The following is a 27,561-nucleotide window of genomic DNA, read 5'->3' on the forward strand; positions in this document are numbered from 1 at the left end:
TTATTTAGACTGGAGTTTAACATTATCGCCCCAGTTTAGAAGTATTTTATTATTATACATTTCTCTGTTCGTATATGTACTATTATGTCCTACCTAGTCCATAAGAAAAATATAAAAGCCTTGAGGACTGCAAGCCTTAAGTATTACTACTGTAGAGTGTGTATATACTTTATATTTACTTTATACTTTAACAAAACAGAATAGTAATTTTAATTCAGACGCTTTAAACATGATGCCACCTTTCATTTTTCAATGAATAATTTTTCTAAGCATACCTTTTTATTTTCAGAAAATACTATTTGATCTCAAAGCAAGTATTTCCTTTTCAGATGACATTTTGCTTTTTTCAGCAACAGTTTCTTTTTGGATAGTGCATGGCACTTCCGGACTACAATAGTATGGTAGGCTGTGTTTTTCATTATTTGGTTTTGTCTATTATTTGTAGTGGTAAAAATACTCGCCCATTTGAACATAATGCCCATTTCTTGTTGTTGAGGATGTGTCATTCTACAAAACTGTTCTGTACTTAACTTTGTTTTTTGGAATTTGTCTCATACTCATCCCCTAATTGGTGCTTTCAATTAATATATGTTGGATTTGCTTCCAGTGTTGCTTTATATTTGTGATATTATTTTTTTGAGGAGCTAGATAAACCATATGTGAGGCTCTTAACAAATATGTGACTATTTAACCTGAACTCCTCTGAAACATCTTTAGTGCAAACAGGTGGATTGTGTAAAACTTTTGATGATTTTTTTAGAAATTCCAGGTTGAAATGCTTAAATACAACATTGTGTTAAATAATAAAATCTGAAAAGTCCCTGGTTGGTTCCCAGTAGTTACTGTTGTATATACTGTATTATCAGCTGCAACTATAATTTTGAACATAGTTTTTCTTACATGAAAGTGTTTTTAAACGTTATTGTAAATTTTCAAGACAAATGTAATAAAACAAAGAATATTTTTATGTATTTATTCAGGAATTTGTATTTGTTTAAATACTTATCACAAAAAGGATAATAGTATTAAAAAAAGCCACTAGGCAAGAAGCAGATGCTGTCACAGCTGTGAATGAAGACAGTCATAATTCAGAATTCATTTTTTATTAGAAAGTATGTATCCTTAATCCTGTGCTTCTTGGTAAATGAATTTTACAAAAGCAAAAAGTGTGTTTTTTGCTAGACAAGTAAGGACAACTTCACATTGAGTATGTTGTCGTGGTACTTTAGCGATAACAAGAAGACCTTCTTAAACATTTTGTACCTAAGAATTATTTAAAGAGAGATACAGGAAAAGATTCAAAATGTGTGTGTGTTTGGAGGGGGCTTCATCCATGGGCATTATGTGATTAATGCAATATGGATTCTAACTACACCTGTTATTTGTACAATAATGGTTTTATGTCTGGACTAGCTCATTCATAGTATTTAAACCATGCCCAACTGTTGTATTTGCTGTAATTTAGTAACTTAATGTGCTATGTCCTCTCCTTCATATATGTGTGTTATGAGATGAGGAAGCTACAGTGTGTAGGAGTACAAAAAAGGATAGATTTCTTATGCCTTTTTAAGTTCTTTGCTTTCATGGTTAATGTAACAAATAGAAAACTGATCATATATATTTTTCCCAAAGAATGTTAAATGGTTTTTGTAGATACTGATACTTTTTTAGTCATTAAATTTCCTCAATAGTAAGAAGGAATAAAGTAGAAAACTGTTAGGTACCTTTCTACAGAAGAAGGCTATATTTATTATACCAGCATCGTTGATTTTTTTTTTCTTTAATTTTTTGACAATTTTCTTATTAATAGTGCAGCCAGTCACGGTGGTGAGATAAATATAGCTTTTTTGCACACATTTACACAATTACCAATGTTCACTCTTCAGTTTTTTTTTTTTTTTTTTTTTTTTAGCAAGCCTTGTTGAACTGGCATTGCCGGTTCAGATGAAACATGTTCCAGCTAGTTGACTAGGTTTTCCTTGGCTACACTTGTTTTTATCTGTCAACTAGGTCTGTTTGACCTTTACCCTAAGAAGCTTAGTAACCAAATCTAGGACATAACTCCCTCCCATTCACCTTGTCTGCTTAAAGGTATATGACCCTCCTTTGACGTTCTAATTTAGGCAGCTACTCCTGGTTGCATATTTAGAAAAAGCCTTTCCTCCAGCTTGGAGGCACAGAAGAAACATTCAGCCAATCTATCTAAAGCTTTTCCACAGAAGACGATTAACTATTACACTTTTCTGTCAAGATGAATACTCCCTTGCTCTTTTGCAGCAATTTGAGATTTACTCAGTGTCAGAGAGAGATGGTGTTAGAGATGTTATGACATATAGTAGTTTTATGTTGTACTGTTATATCCATCTGAAAAAATTATTTAAATTAAACCTGAACCTGCTACTGCCCGACAATTTCAGTTTTAAACATTAATGTGTTTTTAAGGGGATTTTGCTCAAATTCTGTTTAACATCACTCTTTGCTATCATAGATGTAAAATGTTTCAGTAACTTATTCAGCAGTGTGAGAGACCCTAACAGCGTGATTTATTTGTTATAGTTGTATTGTTTTATTGTTAAGCAATGAATACAGCACATTAGGTAATGTTGGTAAAGCTGAGTGCTTGATGTGCCCTAGTGTCATTAGGTTTTAATTTCATTATACTGTATGATACTATAGTATACCAATACCTTATTTACTGCTGCTTAATTATTAATTTAGATTTAACATTGTGCTCTATCTCACTTATGAGCAACTAGAATATATGTTCCATACTAGTAAAATATTTTTGGTCCTTTAAAAGATTTAAGATAATCAGTAAAGTGCATAAACTAAACTGTCACAGTTAGCCTAACACAATTAATTAAACCTAATAAAGTATTTTTTCACCATTTTAGCATAAGCTGCGGTAGGCCATGGCTGCTCTTTGTTATTCCACTGAATTTCAAACTGTGTGCTTCAACAATGAATCAGCAGCTATCACTGTGGTTAAAAGACTGTTTTAATGTTGACTGCAATATACTGTAAATGTGTTAAGGTCATTGTAGCAAATCAATGTGAATTAAACGAGAGAGAGAGGGAGAGGGGGCAGATTTTCCTTATTTTTCATCCATTAATTGTTATAGGGTAGTGCCATAGCGAAAGAAGCAGCACTAGCTCTGTGATTAGGCATAAGCAGATTAGTGTTCTTTGTTTGACACTGAAATAAATAGATGCTAACAGTGTTTCTCTACACTGATACAGCACCTGTTGCTCCAAAATAAAAAAAAATAAAAAAAATTGTTTTCAGAAACAGAAGTAAGAATTCCTGATTCAAATATAGTGAAAAATCCAGTTATTGCTTTGTTAGCAGTCATCTTGGCAATGTATCTAATACATGAAAGGCAAGCTAAATAAAATAAAGAAAAATACTTTTATTCATAAGCAACTCCCAGCAAACATAACTGTTGTTACGAATATATGGTTTTTGGTTTTGTTTTTTTTTTTCATTAAATTTTCAAGATGAATCAATTGGTTAACTTTTATGTACAGGCTTCTTAATATTAACATTCTACAATGCAAAACAATTTGTAAAATAGTGCAAAAAAGCAAAAATAAATTTTCTTGGGGAGTTGGAGTTACAGACCCTAGGCTATAAGTACACATACTCAGATATTTAATTTCTGAGTAATTTAATTTAATTATAAGAAATATTAAAAATTTGTCAGTCTGGTAAGTCAAGTTTGTACAGTATGCTCTGTTTTTATTCTGGTTTGTGGGATACATTTATAAATTCTGCCAATTTCTTCATGCATTTTTGATGTCTTGTATTAGCTTGGAATAAAATTTAAATATTTTTTTTGTGTTTTTTGTAGAAGCAATTCACTTAGGAATTACAATATTAATGTTTTTAAACATTCATTCTTAAGCACTAATTTTGTGCTTATTACAAATCAAAATCTGCATATATTGTAAATTGTACTTTTTATTATTAGACAAGAGTATGACACCTATCTGCTAAGAGGAAATTTGCAAGGTTTTCCTTTTTACTTTAATAGGGTGTTCTTACTAACTTTTAACTGTGCAGCATTTTTGGTAAGCCTCTATTGCCATGACACAGTTGCCAGCTTTGAATCCAGTAATTAACATGAATTCAGTTGTTAGCTGAATCTGTTGCCCATTGGTTTTCCTGTAACCTCAAATATTTCTGTTTGTACACTTTTCATAATTGTTTAGATAGAGGAAATTTCAAGATAGTGTCTCTTTAAGAAGCATAAACCCATTTTTGAAATATGATCAAAGCTTCTTTAATATTCACTGCATTCATGTTCAACTGTTTCACTTCTGTTGAAATCAAAGTGTTAGTTGTATTGGTTAAATAACAAAAAAGGATGGAAAATTAAGGTTGGCCTGTTGTTTAAGTCATCCACAGAACTGAATCAAAAAAACTCATCACTGAGTGCAGGCTCAACTACTGCAACAAGTCCACAGACCACACTTTACAAATTATTAATGACATAATGCATACATGCAAAGATATAGATTTGTTTAAACACACAAACAGGTGTTTTCCATATTTTAAACTTCTGATTCTTATATGACTAAAACTCTGTATTTCCATCTATGATTTCCTGTGTGTGTATTAGAATGCAGCCGTTTATATTAACATCCTCTTTAGTGATGTGTTTCAGCTAGTTAGCAAAAGGTCTAGTCAGTTTCTCATATCTACGTGAGGGCTTCCATCAGAAAATTCTGAGCAATTGTCTATCCTGATCTGGACATTTTGCCAAAAGATGCATTTCTTAAGCCTGTCATTTTTCAGCATGTATACCCACAGTGACGGACGTTTTGCACTGGTGTCATTTTCAGAAGTGCATTTTTCCTTGCTCTCTCATAAAGGCACCATTTACTTTGCAGCTGTTGCAAGTCCAACCTGACTTGTTGCCACAAGCACCTGCCTTTTTGGGTGGTGTCCTGTTTCTGGAAGATCCTCTGGGGGTATATTAGAGTTAACCTACTGTACTTGAAGCAATTGTTTGAATGTGAGGAACATTTTGCATCTACCTGTTATGAAGTAAGAACCTAATGATACAAAGGAAATGACAAAACATCTTAAGTTGGCAAGATTTTTCCTGTAGTCCACAGCCTCAACATATAGAATAAACAAAAAGGATAATTTAAAAAGTTGTCATGCCCTTCTATATGATAGAAGCATAATAGTCAAAATAGACCATTGCCATTCACATTTTGGAAATCAAGTAAATATGTGGTGTAGCCTAAATCTTCAATTAAAATATACCTAGAAAACACAGACATTTAATTACAGTAGTACATATGAAAACATGGCCATAGCATCAGGAAATGTGCTATTCTCAAAAGATAGAATTCTTAGCATGCTGTACCAGTGCATGCTCCCGAACCTGACCTGACCTGATCTTAATTTGACTTGTTGCTTTTAATGATCATGGGATTTATGCACAAATATTTGGTGTCATATTCAACATTGTGTTCTCCAGTAAATTTTAATTTAGCAAAGCACTGTTATGTGTGTCTACATTTCAGATTGTGAATATACTGTATTATACAAAATATGCTAGGTAAAGTGGAACAGTTGACCATGCTTATTCGTGCTTTGGTGGAGTGTTCTAAAAGTCACACCTCCACACTTGATAAAGGTGACTGTGCTTTCAAGCTAGTGCTCACTGGTGTGCATGGAGAGCTGAAACCATAACTGGGACACCTAATGCCAATATGCAAGTGCATAATTGCATTCAGTTCTTTTTTTTTTTTAGTTTCTCCCCATGGTTAAACATCTAAAGAATCTGTATGTCTTTTCAGAGAACTATTATAAATTAGTGAGCAGCAGTATGGTTTCATGTTGGGAAAGAGCACTACAGATGTGATGTCTGCTCTGAGGGTGTTGATGGAGAAGTATAGAGAAGGCCAAAAGGTGTTGTACGAGCGAAGTGAGACCATGGTGAGATCTGCAGTAGGAGTGGCATTTAAGGTTGAAGTGGGATTACATAAAGGATTGAGGATGTACAAGTTGACAGAGGAGGTCAGACAGAAGTTCTCGTGGACTATGATGTTTGCAGATGATGTTGTGATCTGTAATGAGAGTAGGGAGCAGGTTGAGGAGACCCTGAAGAGGTGGAGATATGCTGTAGAGGGGAGAGGAATGAAGGTCAGTAGAACCAAGACAGAACAGAGGAATGGTGAGGATGCAGGGAATAGAGTTGGTGAAGGTGGATGAGTTTAAATACATGGGATCAACAGTGCAGAAGGTTGGAGTGGAGTAGAGGGTAAGGAGTGATTTGTGACAGACGGGTACCAGCAAGATTGAAAAGGAAGGTCTTCAAGACGATAACTTGAGACAGTAACTTGGCAAGTCCAGCTATGTTATATGGATTGGAGGCAGTGGCACTAACAAAAAGACAGAAGACTAAGATGAAGGTGGCAGAGTTAAAGTTAAAATTTGCATTGTGTATGACAAGGATGAATAGGATTAGGAATGAGTACATTTAGAGTGTCAGCTCAGGTTGGATGGTTTGGAGACAAATCCAGAGAAGCAAGATTGTGTTGGTTTGGACATCTGCAGAGAAGAGATCCTGAATATATTGGGAGAAGGATGCTAAGGATAGAGCTGCCAGGCAAGAGGAGGGTTATGGATGTGGTAGGTGTGACAGAGCAAGCTGCAGAGGACAGGAACATTTGAAAAATATGATCCGCTGTGGTGACCCCTAATGAGAGCAGCCGAAAGAAGAAGTCGTCTTTTCAAAAGATATTTTAGAAATGTTTTAAAAAGATTTCTATTATTAATTAATCTAAAATGGATTTATACGGGAGAAAATTACTTTTTCAAAAGGAGCACACATTAATCTGAATTTTTTTGGATACCTCTTGCTTTGTAACCTTACATTTACTGGCATGGACGCCCACTTCCACTGGATAAGCCGATGGTGTGATGTGGCTGTTAATGCAATGTTTTTTTTAAGGGAAGCACCCACAGTAAAATGGATAGATGCCCAAAACGTAATTTAATCAAAAATCGGTACACAGATTATACCTAACAAAAACAAATAAGGGGTAGGTAAGATGCATTTTTTTTAATTCAGTTCACTAATTAAGAAGAGTTATGAGTACAGAGAGTGGTGTAGCAAGGCAATTAAAGTTTCTGCCTCTTAATAGGGTTGTGGCACAGGTGATAATATGAAGCATTAGGAAAACTTTGAAGATTATTTTTTTATGCAATAAAAATAGAATGAATCTAATATTCCAGTCATTCAAAATCAAATACTGAGGAGAAAGTGTGTCCTAATATAGGACAGTCATGCTGTTTTTATTCATTTTTATAATGATCTGTTTTTCAGTTTTGCATATCTCAAGTCACACAGTAATAGCCACTTGATATTTAGGTGTAGCTATGTTTTGCATTGAACATGTTACTATGGTTGAAAACATTTCCACAAATCCTTAAGTAGGGTTTGCCATTAATGTACATATTTTATAAAAACAAACAAGCAAAACATTTGAATACAGACTAATTTTATCTTGTCAGCCATCTAGTCATTCCTGAACACATTTGTCAGGATGAGGGCCTTTTCTGATGCTTCTGCTGTTCTGTTGCCTTTTAGCTATTGAAATTTTACCACTGCTTAAGTATAGCCTCCACTTGCATACTGTACTGGGCCAAAGCAGTACACTAAGCAGCATTGCTGTGTAATGGTACTTACCTACTAGGTTTGATTGAAGTCTGACTTTATTTCTGTGAGATGTGTGCATGATTTCCACATGTTCAAAACATGTACTGTCAAATTAATCAATATTGAATTACTACCATACTGATAAAAAAACATGTTTTTGTGTTGTGGCTGCCACTTTACATAGTAAAGGTATTGCTGAAACTTTATTTTTAAAAAAATTCCTTAAAAATAATCTGTTTTTCCATCCATCCATTATCCAACCCGATATATCCTAACTATACAGGGTCACGGGGTAATCTGTTTTTTCTTTTCTTAAATATTGTTGAATTGCAAAATCGTATTGATATTTTAGGATAAATAATGTCAGATTCATTCAGTTTTAATAATTTTACTTTTGATTTCCACTATATTGACTGTCTAACAAAATACTAATGTATGTGTGTATAAATATATATGTATATAAAAATTAATACAAATCATGCAGAATTTTAAATAACTATATTTTACAGACATATGAAGATTCATGAAAAGGATCCCAGTAGCGTTGTTCCATCTAACCCACCATCCCTTCTCCGACGGAGAAGGCTACCAGCTAAGAGAAAATTCAGTCAGGAAGGGGAAAGTGAAAAGATGGAGGAGCCACCAAAAAAGAAAGTATGTGCTTTGTTACAGAATGTTTTGAATATATACTGTATCTCACATTGAAAGTAGAATATCTACTTATAGAAGGAACATCTGTCATTGTTATGTATACCAGTTTGGAAGGTCCAGTTATATCAGTTAGTACAGTGTAAAAATTCGTCCCGCCACGCTGAACCGAGACGATCGCTATCGCTAACCTGTCCAAAGTGGCGGCAGATGGTAATATCACACCCTGTAAAGCCCCCCGTATACACCTTATTTTAAAATGTTTAGTCACCCCTGATGTCGGAGCATTTATAGTTAACAAAAAAAAGACTAATAAATCTCCATAAACACTTGAGGAGTGTATTACACCCAGAAAAGACAGAAGAAAAAAAAACCTTTTTACAATAAGAATATTCCTCCCCCCCAGTTCCCCTTACAGAGCTTATAAAAAAGTCCACAGTTCCAACCCCTGGTGCCGGCAGGTGAAACAAAGAGTTCTAACAGATGCTGATTCCTAACAGCAATCAAATCTTCACAATAAAAGATACACAGTCAGTCTGTGCCATGATACAGAACAGTAAGTCCTTCGACAAGCTCACCCGAGTCCGTGGGAAATAGAGGAACGATCAATTCACCAGTCAAAAAAAAGCATTACTTCCACCTAACCAACAGCATTTCAGAAGCTCTTGGACTTCGTCTCATGGCCCATCCATGCAATAGCTGATCTGTCCCACCTCTGGGGCACCACTGTTAATCTCAGGCTGTAACCATGTTAAGAATTTTTTAGGTTGTTATTTTGTTTGATTGTTTGTTTACATATTTATACATACAGTTGACCGCTTATTTGTTATTTCAATAAATTTGCATTTCTACGCTGCAAATAAGGATTAAGGATTCTGACCTTGAGTGTTATAGGTGGTATAATATTTTAGCCAAATTTGAGATGGAGTGAGGACAGCTCAGAGGCTCAATTACTTCATAGTGCCAAAAACATTGGTTTGATTCCAGTTCTTGGTCACTGTTTTAAGGACCTATCACATTTCCCTCAACTTAGGGCTCGGCAGTATATGAAATTTTTGATCCAATTTTTGCAAAAAATACATATTTAAAACCCAGTATCACAATTTTCTGCACTTTTATTTGATTTTTTCCAAAATTACTTCTGAATGCTAATAAAATCCACAAAATCTAATTCTAAGCCTGACTAAATCACCTCCACCAATGTTGCCTGGTGGTGATGAGCATAAGAACAAATTGAGCAAGAATTAGAAGAGGAAGAGTTTAGAACTGGTAGGGTTAATTATGCTGTTTTTTTGGTTTTACTCTGGATGACAGGTAAAGGAGTATAATGCCTAAAGGTAAAGCACATTGCTGCATATGAAGAGGCCATCCAGGCACTTGCCGCGCACTGCAATATGCCTGTGCTAAGCAAAATTCCATAAAATGTTTGCTGGTCCATTGCACATTGTATTCCAAGGCAGCAAGTGAAAGTAGATAACAGTTGTAGTGAATTACCAGATTGCAAAACACACTTCCATGTATGTAACCTGTGCTCTCAAAATATTCATACTTTGTCAGTGACCAGACAACCACGCTAACCAGTAATTCACACCAAAAGTGAGACAGCTGTGCAGAATAAGTCCTCATTCATCTATTTCACACCCCGCTACTGTATTGTTACAAAGAGGAAATTAAAGTGCAGCCTTCATGTTTTTTCTTTGTGTGTGAATTAGTCATTGTTCATGGATATATCAGTTTTGGGTAAACCATATTAATTTTCATTTTATTTTTTCAGTCTAAGGTCACATTTCTTATTTAGCAGGTTGAGTTTCCTAATTAGAATAATGATATTCAATGTATAACACGTTACATTATCATTTCTTAGTGATTTTTAATCCTTCATTCCCAATATACAATTTCTTAATATTCTACATACCCCAATTTACTCTCCAGAGACATACACAGAGTTTTTGGGGTCAGAGCGCATGGTCAGCTATTTGTATAGCACCCCTGGAGCAGTTGCAGGTTAAGGGCCTTGGTCAAGGGCCCAACAGAGTAGCATTCCTTCTGTCACTGCCAGTAGGTGAACCGGCAACCTTCGAGTTACCAACCCATATCCTTTAGCCAGAAACCCACCACTCTGCCCTATATACATTCATAAATATGTTGTCCTGGAGATGCTTGAACCCGTTGAGATATATAACCATATTACATTGTGAGCAGAGGTTAGTAATAGGATAATAAAATATCAATTAGCAAAACAAAATTTTTTTTTTTTTTTTTTAGTGCCAAGTTTTAATAAGGATGTACAGTATTATTTCACTATGGTATTGAAAAGTGACAGCAAGTTTTTTGTTTTTTTTCGGTAGTTGCAATGGTTCCATTACCACTGAAGTATCTTGACCCTCCTTAGAATTTCAAGAGCGCCCCCTCCCTTACAGATGCTTTCCTTGTGTCAGACTTGTAAAGTACTTACCTATAACATAGAGAAAAAAGAGATTCAGGAAGCTATTAAGATAGAACACTGGATGCAAAATATGAGTTGCCTGACTACAGTGCCTACTTTGTTGGTGAAAGTTGCATTATACAGATTGTTACAGACAAGAAAAAGGAAGTTTTTGCAAATACATACAATTGATTTAGAAAGTATTTTGACCCCCTTCACTTTCTGCACATGGATAACTTTTCCATTTTTGTTCATCAATCTACACTCAGTAACAAATAATGACAAAGTGAAAACATGTTTTTACAAAGGTTAGAAAATTTACTAAAAATCAAAAGCTCTGAAATCTCTCATGTATACAAGTATTCAGACCCTTTGTAGTTGGCATTCCAAATTGTTGTCAGATACATCCATTTTACTTTCATTATCTTTGAGATGTGCCTAGAACTTGATTAAAGTCCACCTATGGCAAAGTGAGTTGATTGGACATAGTTTATATACAGTATACTAGTATACATAAGATCCCACAGTTAACACTGCATTTTAGAACAAAAATCAAGCCATGAAGTTAAAGGAACCCTGTGTAGGCTTCTGAAATAAAACTGTGGTGAGGCATAGATCAGGGCAAGAGTATAAACTTATTTTTAAACCTTTGATTGTTCCTAGGGAGCACAGTGTCCTCAATAAATATTAATTGGAAGAAATTTGTAACCACCATAACTCTTACTAGAGTAGCTGAACAAGAAGGACTTTGGTTAGGGAGGTGACCAAGAACCCCCATTGGTCACTGTAAAAGAGCTTTTGAACTTCTCTGCTGAGATGGAAAAACCTGTCATTAGGATGACATCTCAGCAGCACTCCATCAGCCGGGCATTTATCACAGCCCATTTGAAGTTTGGCAAATGCCATTTAAAGTACCCTGAGAGCATCGGGAAAAAGATTCTATGGTCTGATGACAGAAAGTGAAGGAGTCTGTGTACTTTCTGATTCCACTGTAACTAGTGCAGTAATGAATTGGGAGATGGCAGTAAAAGTGTTGAATACAATACATTCAATGGAAACGCAAAAATAAATTGAGATAATATAAAACAAAAATGGTGGTGGGGGGTGTTATTTCAACTGTTTCTTTGAGGTACTGCAAATCACGTGAAGTTGTTAAATTCTGAGAAAACAAACTGTTTCTTTTGCTAATGTTTCATATTAAAATATACCAGGTTTTGAACTCTGTATAAAAATTATATATACACATGTATAAGGGGCTGATCTTCAGTCTTTAATCGTGTTTTAAATAAATTCCCCTTTGTAACAGAGACATAAAAATTCATACAGTATCGTATTGTATATTGGGCCAAACCTCACATTCATACCCTTTTCTAGGTGGCGCAGTGGTAGCGCTACTGCCTTGCAGTAAGGAGATCATGAGTTTGCATCCCGTGTCCTCCCTGCACGGAGAACACTTTGAGTACTGAGAAAAGAGCTATATAATGTATTTATGTACACCTTGTCCTTAATTTCAGTGTTTTATAGCTTGAAAATAGTTCAATTTTTAGCCAATATTAAGAGAGTTACTACAATAGAAGCTAATTCAATATAGTTGTCACACAGATTATTCACAAATTCTTTAAAATAATGAAAACAGTTGCCACCTAAATAGCCTAACCAAGTCTTTCTTTTCTTTTGTGCAACAACTTTGTAGGTCAATGTCATGGCTGCTATGACTGGACCACATGACCTAGCCTTTGCATCATCTTCTCATGACTCTGTGGCAAATATACAAGTAAGTAATGTTTACGGCATATGTCCATTTGCCGTGTCCTTAAATGCAATAGCTCTGCATCTAACAAAAAACGGTTAGCCTCTGTTTCTTCTTGTTTTAAGGCTATGTCACATTGCGCAACTTTCCAGTGATCTTCAGTCACAGCCTTCATTCACATAATAGCAAGTCAGTGGTATGCTGTTTTTAATCAGAGCAATGGGTTTGTGTACATTAGAGCTGACAACCAATTGATTCTCATTTGGAAGTACAATGCATTTAACGTAGCAATAGTAAACAAGGAATGCAGGTGTTCTGCACCTCACAAATAAAACTTCAGACTTAAGACAGAGAAGCTTCTTTACATGCCACAACAGAATGGAAAAAGAAAAAAAAAGGGGGGGGGCAGAGATTGTGGCTGAACTTGGTTTAGCTTTTAACAGCATGAGCACCATCAGGTAGAACTGGCTGTCACAAAAAGGCACAAGCACAACGCACGTGAAGATCAGCATTCAATCAGTAAATGTGACCCTGGCAGCGATTTTTCAGTCATTTAAGTTGACATGGTCTGGTGGCATGATCGGAAACCACGGTCAGCAAACCTGACATACCTGATGAATAGAAGATGCATAATGTGACACAGGCGTTATCCATCAAATTGCATGTTCTAGGATATAGACATTGTAACAATCTTATGAATTTATCACGTGTTATTAATACAGTCACATCAGCAGTTAAGTATGATTCATCAGAACTGTTAAAAATATAGAAACCATTAATCATTCACTGTTGTTTCCAGATAGTATTTAAAAGCTCAGGATCGTTTAATAGAACCATTCCAAGAGTCCTGCTATGTCATTTCAGCTGAGATCCGATATTGTAACACACTACTTAAATCTGTGACAAATTCTCAATATTACTTTTAAATTTAAAATTAAATTTAAATGTTTGCAAATTTTCATATTTTATTGTAATGCTCCTCTTTACTGTATTACTAAAGTATACATTTTATGTTGCTGTGACTTTAGGTAAAAAAAAAAAAAAAAGTTTGAAACCTTCTGCTTTTCCCCTAAACATACTGTATGGCAGGAGAGCACTGATGATATTATGTTTACATTTTGTGGTATTAAAGATGAATGAAGAAAGCCCCACTAATGAGCAGGAAATGAAGACTGAGGAGGAGCTGCTTCATTGCCCAATTTGTTTCAAGACATTCATATGCAAATATGGGTTGGACACTCATATGGAAACTCATCCAGATTCCCTGCTCAGGTAAGCAGCTCTAATGCTATTTAAAAACAGATTTTACTTCTGAAAATGTGTTTAATCTGGCTATACTACTACATGGAATGTCTGCAGTACCTGTGCTTAATGTTTTGACATTTAGCGGTGGGTTTAAAAGCTTCATACTTTTGGAAGTAAACATTATAATTTTGTCTTTTTAGTAAGACACAGATTCAGAAACAAAAGTGAGAGCAAATCCATATAGTTTTTTCCCTTCAAGAAAAGTGGTGAAGTGTTGTTATAGAACTGAAACATTGGCCGATATGCAGAATTCAATGCTAATTTGAAATCTAGAAAGACAGTCAAACATAGATTTTTGTTGTGTCTTGTGTTGTGAAAATACCATATTATGCTTTATTTATATACAGAGAATATTGTACAGTTTTGATCAATTATGAGATCAGTCTTTAGAGTATTTCAAAATAATAATTAAAAAAAAAAAAAAAACCATTACTACATTTTCAAGTCAAACTTAGAAAAACTAAATTCAATTTAACCCCCACCCAAAAAAAAAGAGGAAGGCCAACAGCCAGAGTAAGACTTTTAAGAGTCAAAATGAGGAAAGAATCCTTTTCCACAATATAAATACTTATTCTAAAATGTTATTGATTACACCCTGGCAGGTTTTTAAAAAGGTTTTGAACAGATCCTTGTGGTATAGCGGGTCTGCGGCCCAGGAAAATTCGCCACTTTTAATAAATAAATATGAAAGCGCTCGTGCTGGGGAGTGGAGCAGGAGCGAGATGGTCAGCCATCCATGCATTGCCTTGCCGGCACAGGCGGGCAGTCTAATTGCCTTATTATCAACCAGGGTGGCAATCAGGTGATTGCACCTGCAACAGCTCCCCAACCTATAAAGAGGTGTGTAGAAAAGGTAAACAGAAAAAGAAAAGAGAGAGAGAGTCAAGAAAAAAGTCAAGAGAAGAGCAAAGCTAAGAGATTGAAGAAAAGAAGCAGGCAGGAGGAAAAAGAGAGAAAACAAGCCAGTGAACAGAGTGGAAGCAGGTGGATGGGAATAGAGCCCCAAGGAGGAATGAGTGGCCAACAATCAAGAGGGGGCTGTGGGTCGCTCCTGTTGAGTGTTTTGGGAGCAGGAGCAACCATCGTGCTCAAGGGTACTTTCACCGGGTGGAGCCATTGGCAGCAGTGGAAGTGCAGAGCGCCTGGGTCGGTTTAGGCGGAGCAGGGCTCGGTGGTTGCCCGTGGGTGCTGTGGGATTGTCGGCGGGATACATGATCTGAACCTGCTGGTTGATGGCTCTCTGGGCTGCGAGGTCCAGATAGGATAACCCAGAGACGCGTCCGTTTTAAAGAAAGGCACCAGGGCTTGTGGATTTTAATGAGTTTCCTGCACTGTGTTGTTTTAACCTCGTTTTTAACTGCTTTTTCTATTGATTATTATTAATTTTACCTCCACTTTCACTTCATTTTATGGATTATTTATTTATTTACTGTTTGCTGGACACTGCATTTGTGAGCACTTGTTTTTGTTTGTTTTTTTACTTGCACTGTTCACCATCCCCTTGCTGGGTGTGTTTTGTCCTCATCGGGTTGCGTTATCAATTGTGTCTGGTTCAAGAGGCTCCCCATTATAGAAAAAGGAACAAGGAGCCGACCCACACCATCATAATCCTCTAAGTGAAAATTGGATTTTTTTTTTTTCCAGTTTCAAATAGTATATAACATCAGTTACCCGCTGACTTAAAAGAGGTGGACTAGGATTCTTCCAGTTGAGCAAGATGCGTCCACGTGCTAGTATTGAAGTAAAGGCAATTACAGTTTGTTTGCCCCTTTAAGAAGTACACCAAACCCTGCTGTTAATGGGATAGGAGTGATTGTGACACCAAGGCTGTCTGATAGGGTTTTAAAGATTTTGGTCCAGTATGATGTTAACTTAGTGCAAACCCAAAACATGTGGCCCTGTGAGGCTGGACCACGACTGCAAAATTTGCAGGTTGGATCTTGCCCTGGAAACATTTTTGGACAATTTTAAACGAGATAGATGTGCTTGGTAAAAGATTTTAAGTTGAATAATTGTATGCTTTGTGCATATGAAGCTAGAGTGAATTCTGTACGTGGCTGCCTTCCACTCCTTTTCTGAAATGTGAGTAAGAGATCCTTTTCCCACTCTATTCTGGTATCTTGGAAAGGGCTTTAACATGTTTTGATATATTATGGAAATGCTGTCTGAGTTTTCAAGACTGATCAATATTTCTTCTGGAATAGAAATAGGTGGGAGATAAGGAAAATTGTACAGATTTCATTTAGCAGAGTTTCTAATTTGGAAATAGTGGAAAAATTTTGTTGATGGGAAGCTAAATTTGGAGTGTTAATTGTTTGTAGTATGCAAAGATATTATCTATGCACAAATCTTTAAATGATTTAATCCTATACGTTTTCCAAGCATTAAAAACGGTATATGTTTTAGAGGGTAGATAAAGGTGGTTATCATGTAGAGGTGCACAGATAAAAGCTTCTCTATTGTGGAGTGCTTCCTGCATTGGTTCCATATTCTGAGTGAATGAAGTACAATTGGTTTGTTAGTATATTGATGATAAATTATATTTACTAGGGTACAAAGCAAGGAATATAAAGAAGTACTGCAGGATTTTATTTCTATTGTGGACCAAGCTTGTGTGTGTTCATCTATTTGTCTCAATGTCCAGTTTCTTATAGCTTGTATATTTGCTGCCCAGTAATAACATTGAAAGTAAGGTAGAGCCATGCCACTTTCTACTTTAATTCGTTTTAGGGTCGCCCTGATGTGTGGGTGTTTTGAATTCCAAATAAATTAGATTATGATTGACTATAATTTCTTAAAAAGATTTGTTAATGTATATGTATATATAATGTATATGGGGATGTTGTGAAATAGAAACAGTAGCTTAGAAAGAATATTCATCTTTACAGTGTTAATTCTCCCTGCTAAAGTGAGATGGAAGGTAGACCATCTATGCACGTCTTGTTTAAGCTTTTCCATGCAGACAGCAAAATTTATATTTACTTGTGATGTTTACTCCTAGGTATTTAAACTGATCTGCTATGATTAAAGGGAAGATGTCAAATCTAATGTTGTTTGCTAGAGAATTCTCTGGAAAAAGCACACTTTTATTCAAATTAATTTTGACTCCAGATAGCTTTTGAAATTCTGCTAGTGTTGTTAGGGCTACAGGCACATAATTTTGTGGGTTTAATATGTATAGTAACATGTCATCTGCATTTAGTAATATACTGCTCAAAAAAATTAAAGGAACACTTTTTAATCAGAGTATAGCATCAAGTCAATGAAACTTCTTGGATATCGATCTGGTCAGTTAAGTAACAGAGGGGGGGTTGTTACTCGGTTTCAGCTGCTTTGGTATTAATGAAATTAACAAAAGGCGGAGTGGTGGCTCTGAGGCTAGGGATCTACACTGGCAATCGGAAGGTTGCCGGTTCGAATCCCGTAAATGCCAAAAGAGACTCTGCTCTGTTGGGCCCTTAAGCAAGGCCCTTAACCTGCAATTGCTGAGCGCTTTGAGTAGTGAGAAAAGCACTATATAAATGCAAAGAAATATTATTATTATTATTATTAGTAACACATTCTAGTTTGAAGTAGTCTGAAATAAATACAATATATTTTGTCTTTAATAATTGATTCCACTCTATGATGCATATTTAGCCTACTGACTTATAGTTACTTGGATCATCCTGGTCATTTTTATATAACATGATAGTTTTCCAAAAATATGTTTCAAGGAAACCTTTGTTTTTGTAGCTCCTGTATTTATCCACTGCATCCAACTGCTTCTTCTACATTAAATCACTTTTAAACCTGCCCCAAATTTCCTCAGTTGTCCCAATGCTTAAAAGCCTATCCCCATTATTCTTAGTAAGACTTATATACTGTGTACAACAAAAAGTTACAAATTAAGGTTAGTACAGTAATTGGGTAATTTGGGTAAGTCTACATAAAATAGCCTCTTGAATGTCAAAATAATGTATTTCTTTTTTTCTTTATTAAATTTAACTGTAACAGATAATCTTTGCCAGACCAATTTTTTGCTCTTCTGTGTTTACTATTGAATGTATATTTTCTAGACCAGGGGTGGGCAGATTCAGTCCTGGAGGGCCGCAGTGGTTGCAGGTTTTTGTTCCAACCCAGTTGCTTAATTAAAAACCAATCCTTGTCAATTATTTAATTTCATGGCTTACTAGTGCTTTAACGCTGCCATGTCAGGTCATTCTCATATCCTAGATTTATTTTCCTTTCTAAGGATATCATCCAAATGATTTGAAGTCTAAAACAGACAAGTAATTATCAGTGCTTCACTTTTTTCTCTTCACTTTCCTTCCAAGTATTTAATTAAACCAAATAGTGCGTGATAAATACACACAGGTGTAAATGAAAACAAGCTAAATGGAGAAATGCTGGTCTCTTTTGTCATTTGCATGGTATTGCTAATTAGGAGCAATTAAAAACCAAGAATACAGCTGTTTAAGACTAAAATAAGCAATAAGGGTTCAAAATCTTAACGAGAGAGACAATTAATGTGAAGCTGAAGTGTTACTTGAGCAATAAGGGCTTCTTATTAAGCAATTGGGTTGGAGCAAAAACCTGCAGCCACTGTGGCCCTCCAGGACTGAATCTGCCCACCCCTGTTCTAGACTTTGCAGGTCACTATTTTTATGTAATTATTGTTAGCTTAGAAAACAAATTGAATTGCCATAGTAGGTCACATCCTTTTACTAGCCACTTTTAAACAGCAGTATTTTTGGAATTCATTACTATCATTTAGTTTTCAATTGGTCATTGTTGAAAACACTAAGCAATTTGAGCTAATTATTTAAACATTAGAAAATCAAGCCATGAATGGCTACTTAAAACTGAAATGGAATGATCATTTGATGTATGTAGTCTGAGTTGGATGACCTTAAGTTAGATTGAATACGTGTAGTTAAGAGGCACCAGGGAATGGAATAAGGATGGTTTTTTTTTTAAAATCTTTTGCTTTATTGAGACAGGGATGGGAGAGAAAAATCTATGCTCTGATTATTTGTCTCTGACTGCTCATTGTGTATAATGTCCAAATTAAATGATGCATTTAAAGTGATTCATAGTTTCATAGTTGGTCTTGTGAATATAAAGTTTCAAGAGTCCATGTTATGAATGTCTCCTTGTGTATTCATTACATATGTTCAGTTGTTATGCCTCTTGGGTGTAACCAGAAAAGTGTCTAGCTTTAAAATTGTGATACATGCTTATTTATGATTTGATTTCTTCAGGCCTAAACATATAGCCCATCATTTTGTCAGTAGACCTACCAGCAAGGGAATTCTGTAGCAACAATTACTAGTAGAACTGCTATAATGCTGCTACAGCAATTCTGTGATTTACTATAGCAATAATGCCGAGTGTTTGTTGCTACACCCGAAGTTGTGTTTATATTATTTAGGATTGATTTTATGTTCAGATTGTGGGATGACATGGATTTGTCTGATTTGAATTACTTGCTTGTTGGCTCTTCATTTTTTGGTAGGATAATTGCAACCTTACATGTAATGTGTTTCTTTCAAGCATTCTCAGGAATTCAAATCTCAGAGGAAATCTATGATTATTTGTAAGCATGGAGATTTTGTTGATTAGTTACCTGTTCTTATTATACATGCTATTCAACGTTGGTTTTGTGAAGGTAAATTTAAGGTGGTACTAACAGACAAAACAGCAGCAATTACTGTTTCCAAAATAGTTGACTAAAAAAACTGCATAAAATTTCATAATTGTGTAAAACTAGGGTGTTGTACCGTGTTAGCCATTATGAATGTAGAGAAAAGCCAAGCAAAATGACACCTTTTATTGGCTAACTAGAAAGATTACAATATGCAAGCTTTCGAGGCAACTCAGGCCCCTTCTTCAGGCAAGATGTAATCAATTGATTACATCTTGCCTGAAGAAGGGGCCTGAGTTGCCTCGAAAGCTTGCATATTGTAATCTTTCTAGTTAGCCAATAAAAGGTGTCATTTTGCTTGGCTTTTCTCTATAATTGTGTAAAAAAACACTATCTGGACCCGACTGTTAGTAACCGCTGACTTTTCTCTGCTACACATCCAAGATATTCTATGTAGAAACATTTCTGGATGCTGTTGCTCTTCTGTTTCCATCAGGAGCCAATTTAAACTTTTAATACCTTCAATACCCCCCGACCACCCCGCTTCCAAGATTCCTGGAAACTACTGTGAAATGTTATGGCTGTTTTGTTTTCTGCTGGTTACATAGAACTCATGGTGATGGGGACATATTTAAGAAGACTGTTGACACAATGGTCATTGATTGGTTTCAGTCCATGTTCTGTTGAAGGTACCAACACTGTATTTGAATTATTGATGTTATGGGCCCATTTTCAAACATGTTTCTTAATAGTTTGGTTTGTTTTTGCATTTTTCTGTTCATTAATCACTTTTTTGCAAAAACTGACTTGAAACTACTGTGGAGCAAATACAGAGTGTCAGCACTACTGTAGTTTGCTCCCATGACCATGTTCTGCAGGGCTTAGACACAATTGAGCCAAGGAAGAGTGAACACATTTTCCTTCATTTCTATTTTTTCGGATTGGTATATATTTTGATGGCTAAGTAACCTCATCCTTATCAAGTATAATCGGTTAGTTAAATGTGTCTGAATCATAAGGTCGTTAGATCTTAAAATGTATACAGTTGGTTGCTTAAGGTTTGTCTTTGTAAGAACTAGCCAAATCTTGGTGGTTATTAGTGAGACATCGGTATTCTAAGCAAACATATTGCGTATTGCTAGCATAGCTCATGGGCATAATATACTAGGGGTGTATACATTGTCAGCTTTAAAGAAGGGGTGGCACAACAGTTAGAGATCGACCGGGGTTTAAGCTCTGAAGTGGATTTTGCATCTTCTCCCACTAACGATATGCATATTCTATACATTCTCCACATATATTTGGTCTTTCAACTATATTTTTATTTAAAACAAACATACAAATTAAAAAAAAAACTGGGAAAATCTTCATTAAGCAAAGAAAATCAAAACAAATGATGTCACCCACTAAATTGAATGGCTCTAGTTAACCTTTGTTGGAAATGTAGGTAACTTTTCACAATCTACACATATATTACTAAAATGATTTAGTACAGCATTCAGTCATTTATTTCTTAACCAATCTAAGTTTAGGGTCAAGGGAAACCAGAGCTTACAATAAAATCTGTCATCTTGCTTGACTTCTCATTGCATTCATAATGGCTAACACAGTACAACACCCTACCAATAATTACATTCTAAAATTTTAAGAGTTATTTTGACATGAGAATTAGCAGGTGTGGGTAAGGGTATGCTTTACAATAGAGAGCTATCCTGTCTGATATTAGTTTGTGCCTTTTAGGCTGCAGTATCCTACAACATTTTAATTCATGAAGTGATTTCAGAAAATTAATGATTAGCATTGAAAATAATTCCATGTCCAAAGTAATAATAACAGTAATACATGTTATTTATATGGCTTCTTTCCCATTCTCATAGTAAGTTTAAGAAAACATACATTTCAGTTATTTCTTTTATCCAGTTTGAAGAGGGTAAGAAGTATTATAATTAATAGAAAAGGTTAAGTTTAATAGATAAATATAAAAAAATAGTACCAGCCTTGACAGATACATACAAGTTTCTGTGTTTTTGGTGAGTTAATCACCCATGAAGCCACAAGATAAGCACAATATTTAATTTAAATTGTAGTTAAACAGTGTGGTATTATTTTAAACACATGAAACATATGTCTTTGTTGTTCCTAGATTTATTTGTAGACCTGTCAATGAAAAAACAGAGCAAAGTTTCATAAAGTTCTCCTGTAGTTTTTTTTCCTCCCCTGTCCTCTTATTCATGCTTCAAATTCTAATAGCTCAGTGTCTTCATTTGTGAAACTCAATGAAGCTATTCAGTTGTATTTCCAATGCTTGCACATATACTACAGCTTCTGTTCCTTATATAGCAGAGTGTAACCTCCCATGCTAAATAGCTGCTAGGCTGCACTTTAGTGCTTTGTAACTTGACACAGTCTGCTGCAGCTCCCATTTGGGTTCTGCTTTTCCTGACCACTTTTGCATGTTCAGACTGCTTTTGTTTCACTGATTGCGTGAGGCTGCTGCTGTAGCTGTTAGGGGTGTGTTTTCTCTAGTTATTTTGCTCCAGGATAGAGTGGGATTGGGGGATGGATGGTTTATTAAAAAAAAAAAATGTATATATTTAGGGTTGCCCAATAGACAGGGTAGAAAACCTCTTAATGCAAATGTAGAGTGAGCAGATTTTTGCTGTCTGTCTTCAAAGACTTCAGTGAAAATACTATTTTTAATAAGGTAACAAGGGGATTAATTGTCAGTTCACTTCCTCATGATCCTACAAAATTATAAGCAGTAACACCTGTTTTTAAGCTGACTTCATAGTTCTGTGAATAAAAGGGGTTTTCTGCATTTTAAAATGCACATAATTACACCTACCAGTACCCAGCACTTTTTTCAGCTCTTTCTACATCCATCATTCTGAATTGCAAATAATGTTTGTGTTTCCTCCATGGTACTTTATAGTTAGAACTATGATCAATTTCTGAACTCTGAAATATTTCAGTATACAGTACACTGTATGCTTTATCAAAACAGACAATTGGTTTAATCCATGGGAGGCCCTACTGAATAGAAGACACTTTTTTTTCTTTTCTGTATCAGAACAGATCCTGCCATCACTAATGCTACTAAATGCTAGGTGGCGCAGTGGTAGTGCTGCTGCTTTGCAGTAAGGAGACTGTGGAAGATTGTGGGTTCGCTTCCCGGTTCCTCCCTGTGTGGATAGCGCTTTGAGTACTGAGAAAAGCGCTATATAAATGTAATGAATTATTATTATTATTATTAAATAGTAATTATATTTCAGTTATACCGAAAACACGTAAATAATTGTTTTATACTAAATTAATCTGTGTCTGTTGGTTATAAGTGATGTTAATTATACTGCAGTCCACCAATAAAGAAAACAACACTTTAAAGCTGCAGATTGTACTTGCCTATCTTACATTCTTCCTACTTCAGAAAGCAGGGTTTGTGTTGCAGAAGACATTCATATCACAAACTGAAACTGTGTAGGCAGGGAAGGCCTATTTGACTTAAAGCCAAATATTTATGGGGATCAAATCCCAGTAGTAGCTTACTTTGCAACGTTCACTAGGTCTCCTTAGCAGCTGTTCCTGTTTATTTAAAAAAAAAAAAAGGAAATTGATTTGAGAGGAACTTGATTTTGACCATAAAAGACTGCATGTTGTCAGTCTGTGTGACCATTGTAACATGCACTTCAGAATCTGACTAATTTCTTACTAATTTATTGATTTTTTTTTCCCATCAGTTTCCAAGAAATTGTAATAATTTAGTTATAGGCAAATAATTGTACAATTGCCTGAACATGCTTTTCTTATTCTTTCAGAGTATTGTTTACCTTGTAATGTCTTGAAATTCAGGTTTGAGGTCTGTTTTAGTGCATGAGGCTTTTGGGTAACTGTAGAATACATGCCTGGTTTTGGAATTTCTTTCTTTTTTTCCCTTGGGCATTATTGTCACAATTGCTAGTATTATCCATTTTCACTGTGGAGCATTAGACATTTAAATAATACAGTATCTGTTTCTAGACTATACTAGACAGAAGAGATCCACCAGCTGAAAATGTTTCCAGAAAATGTAATCTTTCATTTAGAGCTAGGTACTCAGTAAATAATAAGCTTCTTTCTCACAGGATTGCCATCTCTGATATTCATTCACTTGTTTACTTTGTACTGAGATGAATGGATGGAGATGCATGATTTACTTTGTACTTGGGTTATATAGAAAAATCAGTACTATAAATTAGTGCTGGGCGGTATACCGGTTCTTACCGAAAACCGTTTTTTATTTTTGTTATGATGTGGATTTTTGTTATACCGTAACACCGGTTTAAATTGCCTAAACGACGTTCGGAACGTGACGCAGCAGAAAACTGTTCATGTGGGGACCTTTTTCACTGCTACACCGCTAATCACAGCGGTGTTGCACGGGGGCTCTTTTTCACTGCTACTCCGCTAAATAGGTAGTGGTAGTGTAGGTATTGCACTCTGAAAATGGACAGAGAACATTACGAAACTGAAGCTGTAGCAGATGATAAAGTTGAACATGATGACACAGAATAACAGGAGTCGTGTCCGTTATCTGGAGATGCTTTGGTTTTAAAAGGTCAGATGTGGACCATTATGTTCAAATGTGTAAATACTGTTTCTATACTACTGGATAATACTGCAAGCCAAGTTGTACTTGCTTTATTTGTTTTCAATACTGTGTAATGTACCTGGGTACTGTGTAATAGTGTGACAACATGTTGACTTTATTCTCGACATTTCTACTTTATTCTCGCCGTTTATGTCAAGATTAAAGTCGACATGTTGACTTTATTCTCGTAATTTGCCATTAAAGTAGAACATCGTAAAATGAATATTTAATTTACTAGATTTTCTCAAACCCTGTCATAAGTTATATAGCACATTAAATGCTTTGTGTTAAGTGTTCCCCGAGCCATGTTAAATCGAGTACGTGCTTCTTAAACTGACTTCCTCTTGTACTGAGGAGGCACCCGCAGCAATCGCCGCACACAATACATTCACTTCATGATATTCCTGCTCTCAGAACATTTAGAATGCTAAGATAAATACTTGATATCATTTTCATGATGAAATGCATTAAAGCATGTATTAATCATGTAGGTTACACTGCTGCCTCGCAGCAAAGGGGTCCTGGGTGTTCCCTGCTTTGAATTTGCATTTGTTTCTGGTGGGTTTACTCGGCATGCTTCAGTTTCCTTTCAAAGTCATGTAGGATGTGGGATTTTGTTATGCTATATTGACCCTGCTAGTGTATGTGTTGCTCGTATTCACCCTGCGATGTGCTGGCGACTCGTTCAGGATTTTCTCCTGCCTTGCACACAATGTTTGCTGGGATGGGCGCAACCCTGAATAGATGGCATAATTAAACATGTATAGCGAAGATATTTTTAAAGTTCTGAACACTCCGTGGGCTAAGTTTATAACTAGTTTCAATTTCACAAAGATATTTATCGTGTGGTGATTGGTTATGTGGAGAAAGTAAAAGGAAGGATAGGAACTGGGGTTTTGGTACGTCAGGCAGACAGCACGCGTGCAATAAAGAAAGTCCGCTCAGAAGAACATGCATTGAATTCTGTGTTTTGTGTCTCCGACCACCAGATCACAAACCCAACATTTACACAATATTTAAGTTAAACCTGTGCGATACCCATTCATACATCCAGTTTTTTGGAGCCTCGTCACACCTGCCATAAAGGTCTCTACACTGAATGTACACCTGGGGACCCCTTACTGCCAGGGAGCAGCACTACCGCCTCACTACCATGCTTGTTTAATACCTGCTTTAATGCATTTCATCGTGAAAATGATATCAAGTATTTATCTTAGCATTCTAAATTTTTAGAGAGCAGGAATACCATGAAATGAATGGATTCTGTGCGGTGATTGCTGCCTTCTCTTAGTGCGGAGGAAGTCAGTTTAAGAAGCGTAGTGATTAACAACTGGGTCAGGGAACACAACACAAAGCATTTAATGTGCTGCATTAACTTATGACGGGGTTTGAGAAAATCGAGTAAATTAAACATTGATTTTAGGATGAAGTTTAGTTTATGACATTCTACTTTAATTATGAAGTAAACTATGAGAATAAAGTGGAAATGTCGACTTTAATCTTGACATAAGCGTCAAAATTAAAGTGGAAATGTCGAGAATAAAGTCAGCATGTCGACTTTATTCTTGACATATACCGGTAGTTTGTTTTTTTTCTTCCCTCTGTCTGTATTTTTTTTTTTTCTTCACCGTGGCTCTAATGCACTTCCGTTGGGCTATACCACAAATAACATTATACAGTAAATGCAAGTTGCAGTTTTATTATTTATGTATATAGCTTAGCTTGAAGAAAGGTCCATATTAATGCAGTTTGCCTAAATGATGGTACAGTTGGTAAGGATGTCATCACAAAGTTGCACTTGTTTTATTTTATTTTATTTTAATTTGGTGAATACTGTGTAATGCACCTGGGAAGTCTTGAAATAATAGTGCAGCTATCAGTAATAATACTATTATTTATTTTATTGTTATTATTTATTAGTTTAAATATTATGCAGTTTATTGATGGTAAAGTTGTTGAAAAAGTCACTTTAACGTGTCAGTGGACAGAGATGGTTAACATTAACAAAGTGTAGTTGGTTCACAAAAAATATTTACTATTTATTACTTTTCTAAGACATGTTTAGTGCAATACAACTTTTGACAAGCACCACTGGATATTTTACGAAGTCTAAATGCCTCTTTGGATGGTTGAAAATATGTTGTCAAAATCATAGTTTAAGTTTTTTGCAAAATTTGTTCAATAAAAAGGTTCTATATTTTGACTGCAACTGTCATGCAATGTGATTCCTTCTCTTCATTAGTGACACCCCCTTGAAAACTATCGCTTTATAGGGCCATGCAAACCTGTATTAATACTTGTGTGCACATTAAAATGTTTTTTTGTACAATGTACAATTCTCATAACAGTGGAATAGGTTATTCTTAGCCAGTCTACTGCAGTAATTGCAGTGGAAAATGTGGTTAACATTCACTCATGCATGGGGGGAAAAAATACCGTCCAATACCGTGAAACCGGGATAATTTAGAAAAATACCGTGATATAGAATTTTGGTCATACCGCCCACCCCTACTATAAATAGATTAACACAGGTTTTGTTCACTTATTTCTAAATCAGGATTTACCAAGGTAGGTGACATGAAGTGAAGATTGTTACATATCAGCTGGCCATAGTTCAGCAATTATACTAATGGGCAGACATTGTTAGTTTCCATTTATGTTAATATATGTTTGGATCTGCATTGTCTTCCTGTATGTTTAAACAAATCTGTGTCTTTATGTTTATGCATTATGTAATTAGAAGTTTGTAATTGCATTTACCTTTAAACTTCTTACAGCAATCGTATCTCTGTACTCAGTGAAGACTGCTATACAAAAATAAACAATATTGAATTTAATATAATTTCTTTCTACAGTGATACCTTAAAATACGAGTTTAATTCGTTCCGTGACCGAGCTCGTAAGTCAAAATGCTCTTATCTCAAATCAATTTTCCCCATTGAATGAATTGAAATGCCATTAATCCGTTCCAGACCCCCTAAAAACATTTTTAACATGTTTTTAAATAAGAAAAATGTACTTATAAATAACAAATATTGTATTAAAACACAATACAATAGATTGTACTGCAATAAACTGGTTTTATTAAGTACAGCACAGTATAATGTACAGACAACATTTACCTTCGAGATCAGACGAGTTGAAGATGCTGACGGAGGTGGTGGAGAAAGGCTGAACTGAAAAACTGAATGTTATTCACTGATTTTTTTGCCCTTTTTGCTGTACCTTCCTCACTTTCATCTGCAGGGGTTTTCGAAAAAAACCTGTCCAATGAGGTCTGTTTCATCCTCCCTTTCAGAATGTTTCTAAAATGCATCATGCAAGTGTCATTAAATAGTGCAGTCGCGCGCCCAGTTGAAACTTTTTCTGGGTGTTTCTTTTGAATAAAGTCAGAAAGTTTCTCCCACATTCCCAACATTTCCTTTATCTCACTTGTAGAGAAAACTTCCTCTGCCTCCTCCGTGTCACTTATTTCCTGCAAAACCTCCGTGTGCTGCTGCG

The 27,561-nt window shown here is 35.5% G+C and overlaps 1 protein-coding gene across 1 annotated transcript in view; it reads left to right on the forward strand.

The window, feature by feature from the left end:
* Positions 1-27,561, forward strand: part of rreb1a (ras responsive element binding protein 1a) — a 151,615-nt gene that overhangs the window by 93,589 nt on the left and 30,465 nt on the right. Inside the window, 3 exon segments of the mRNA XM_051929075.1 lie at positions 8,189-8,333; positions 12,446-12,526; positions 13,635-13,774. Coding sequence (XP_051785035.1) covers positions 8,189-8,333; positions 12,446-12,526; positions 13,635-13,774 — 366 coding nt within the window.

This window comes from Erpetoichthys calabaricus, chromosome 6 (assembly GCF_900747795.2).
Source record: "Erpetoichthys calabaricus chromosome 6, fErpCal1.3, whole genome shotgun sequence".
NCBI lineage: Eukaryota > Metazoa > Chordata > Cladistia > Polypteriformes > Polypteridae > Erpetoichthys > Erpetoichthys calabaricus.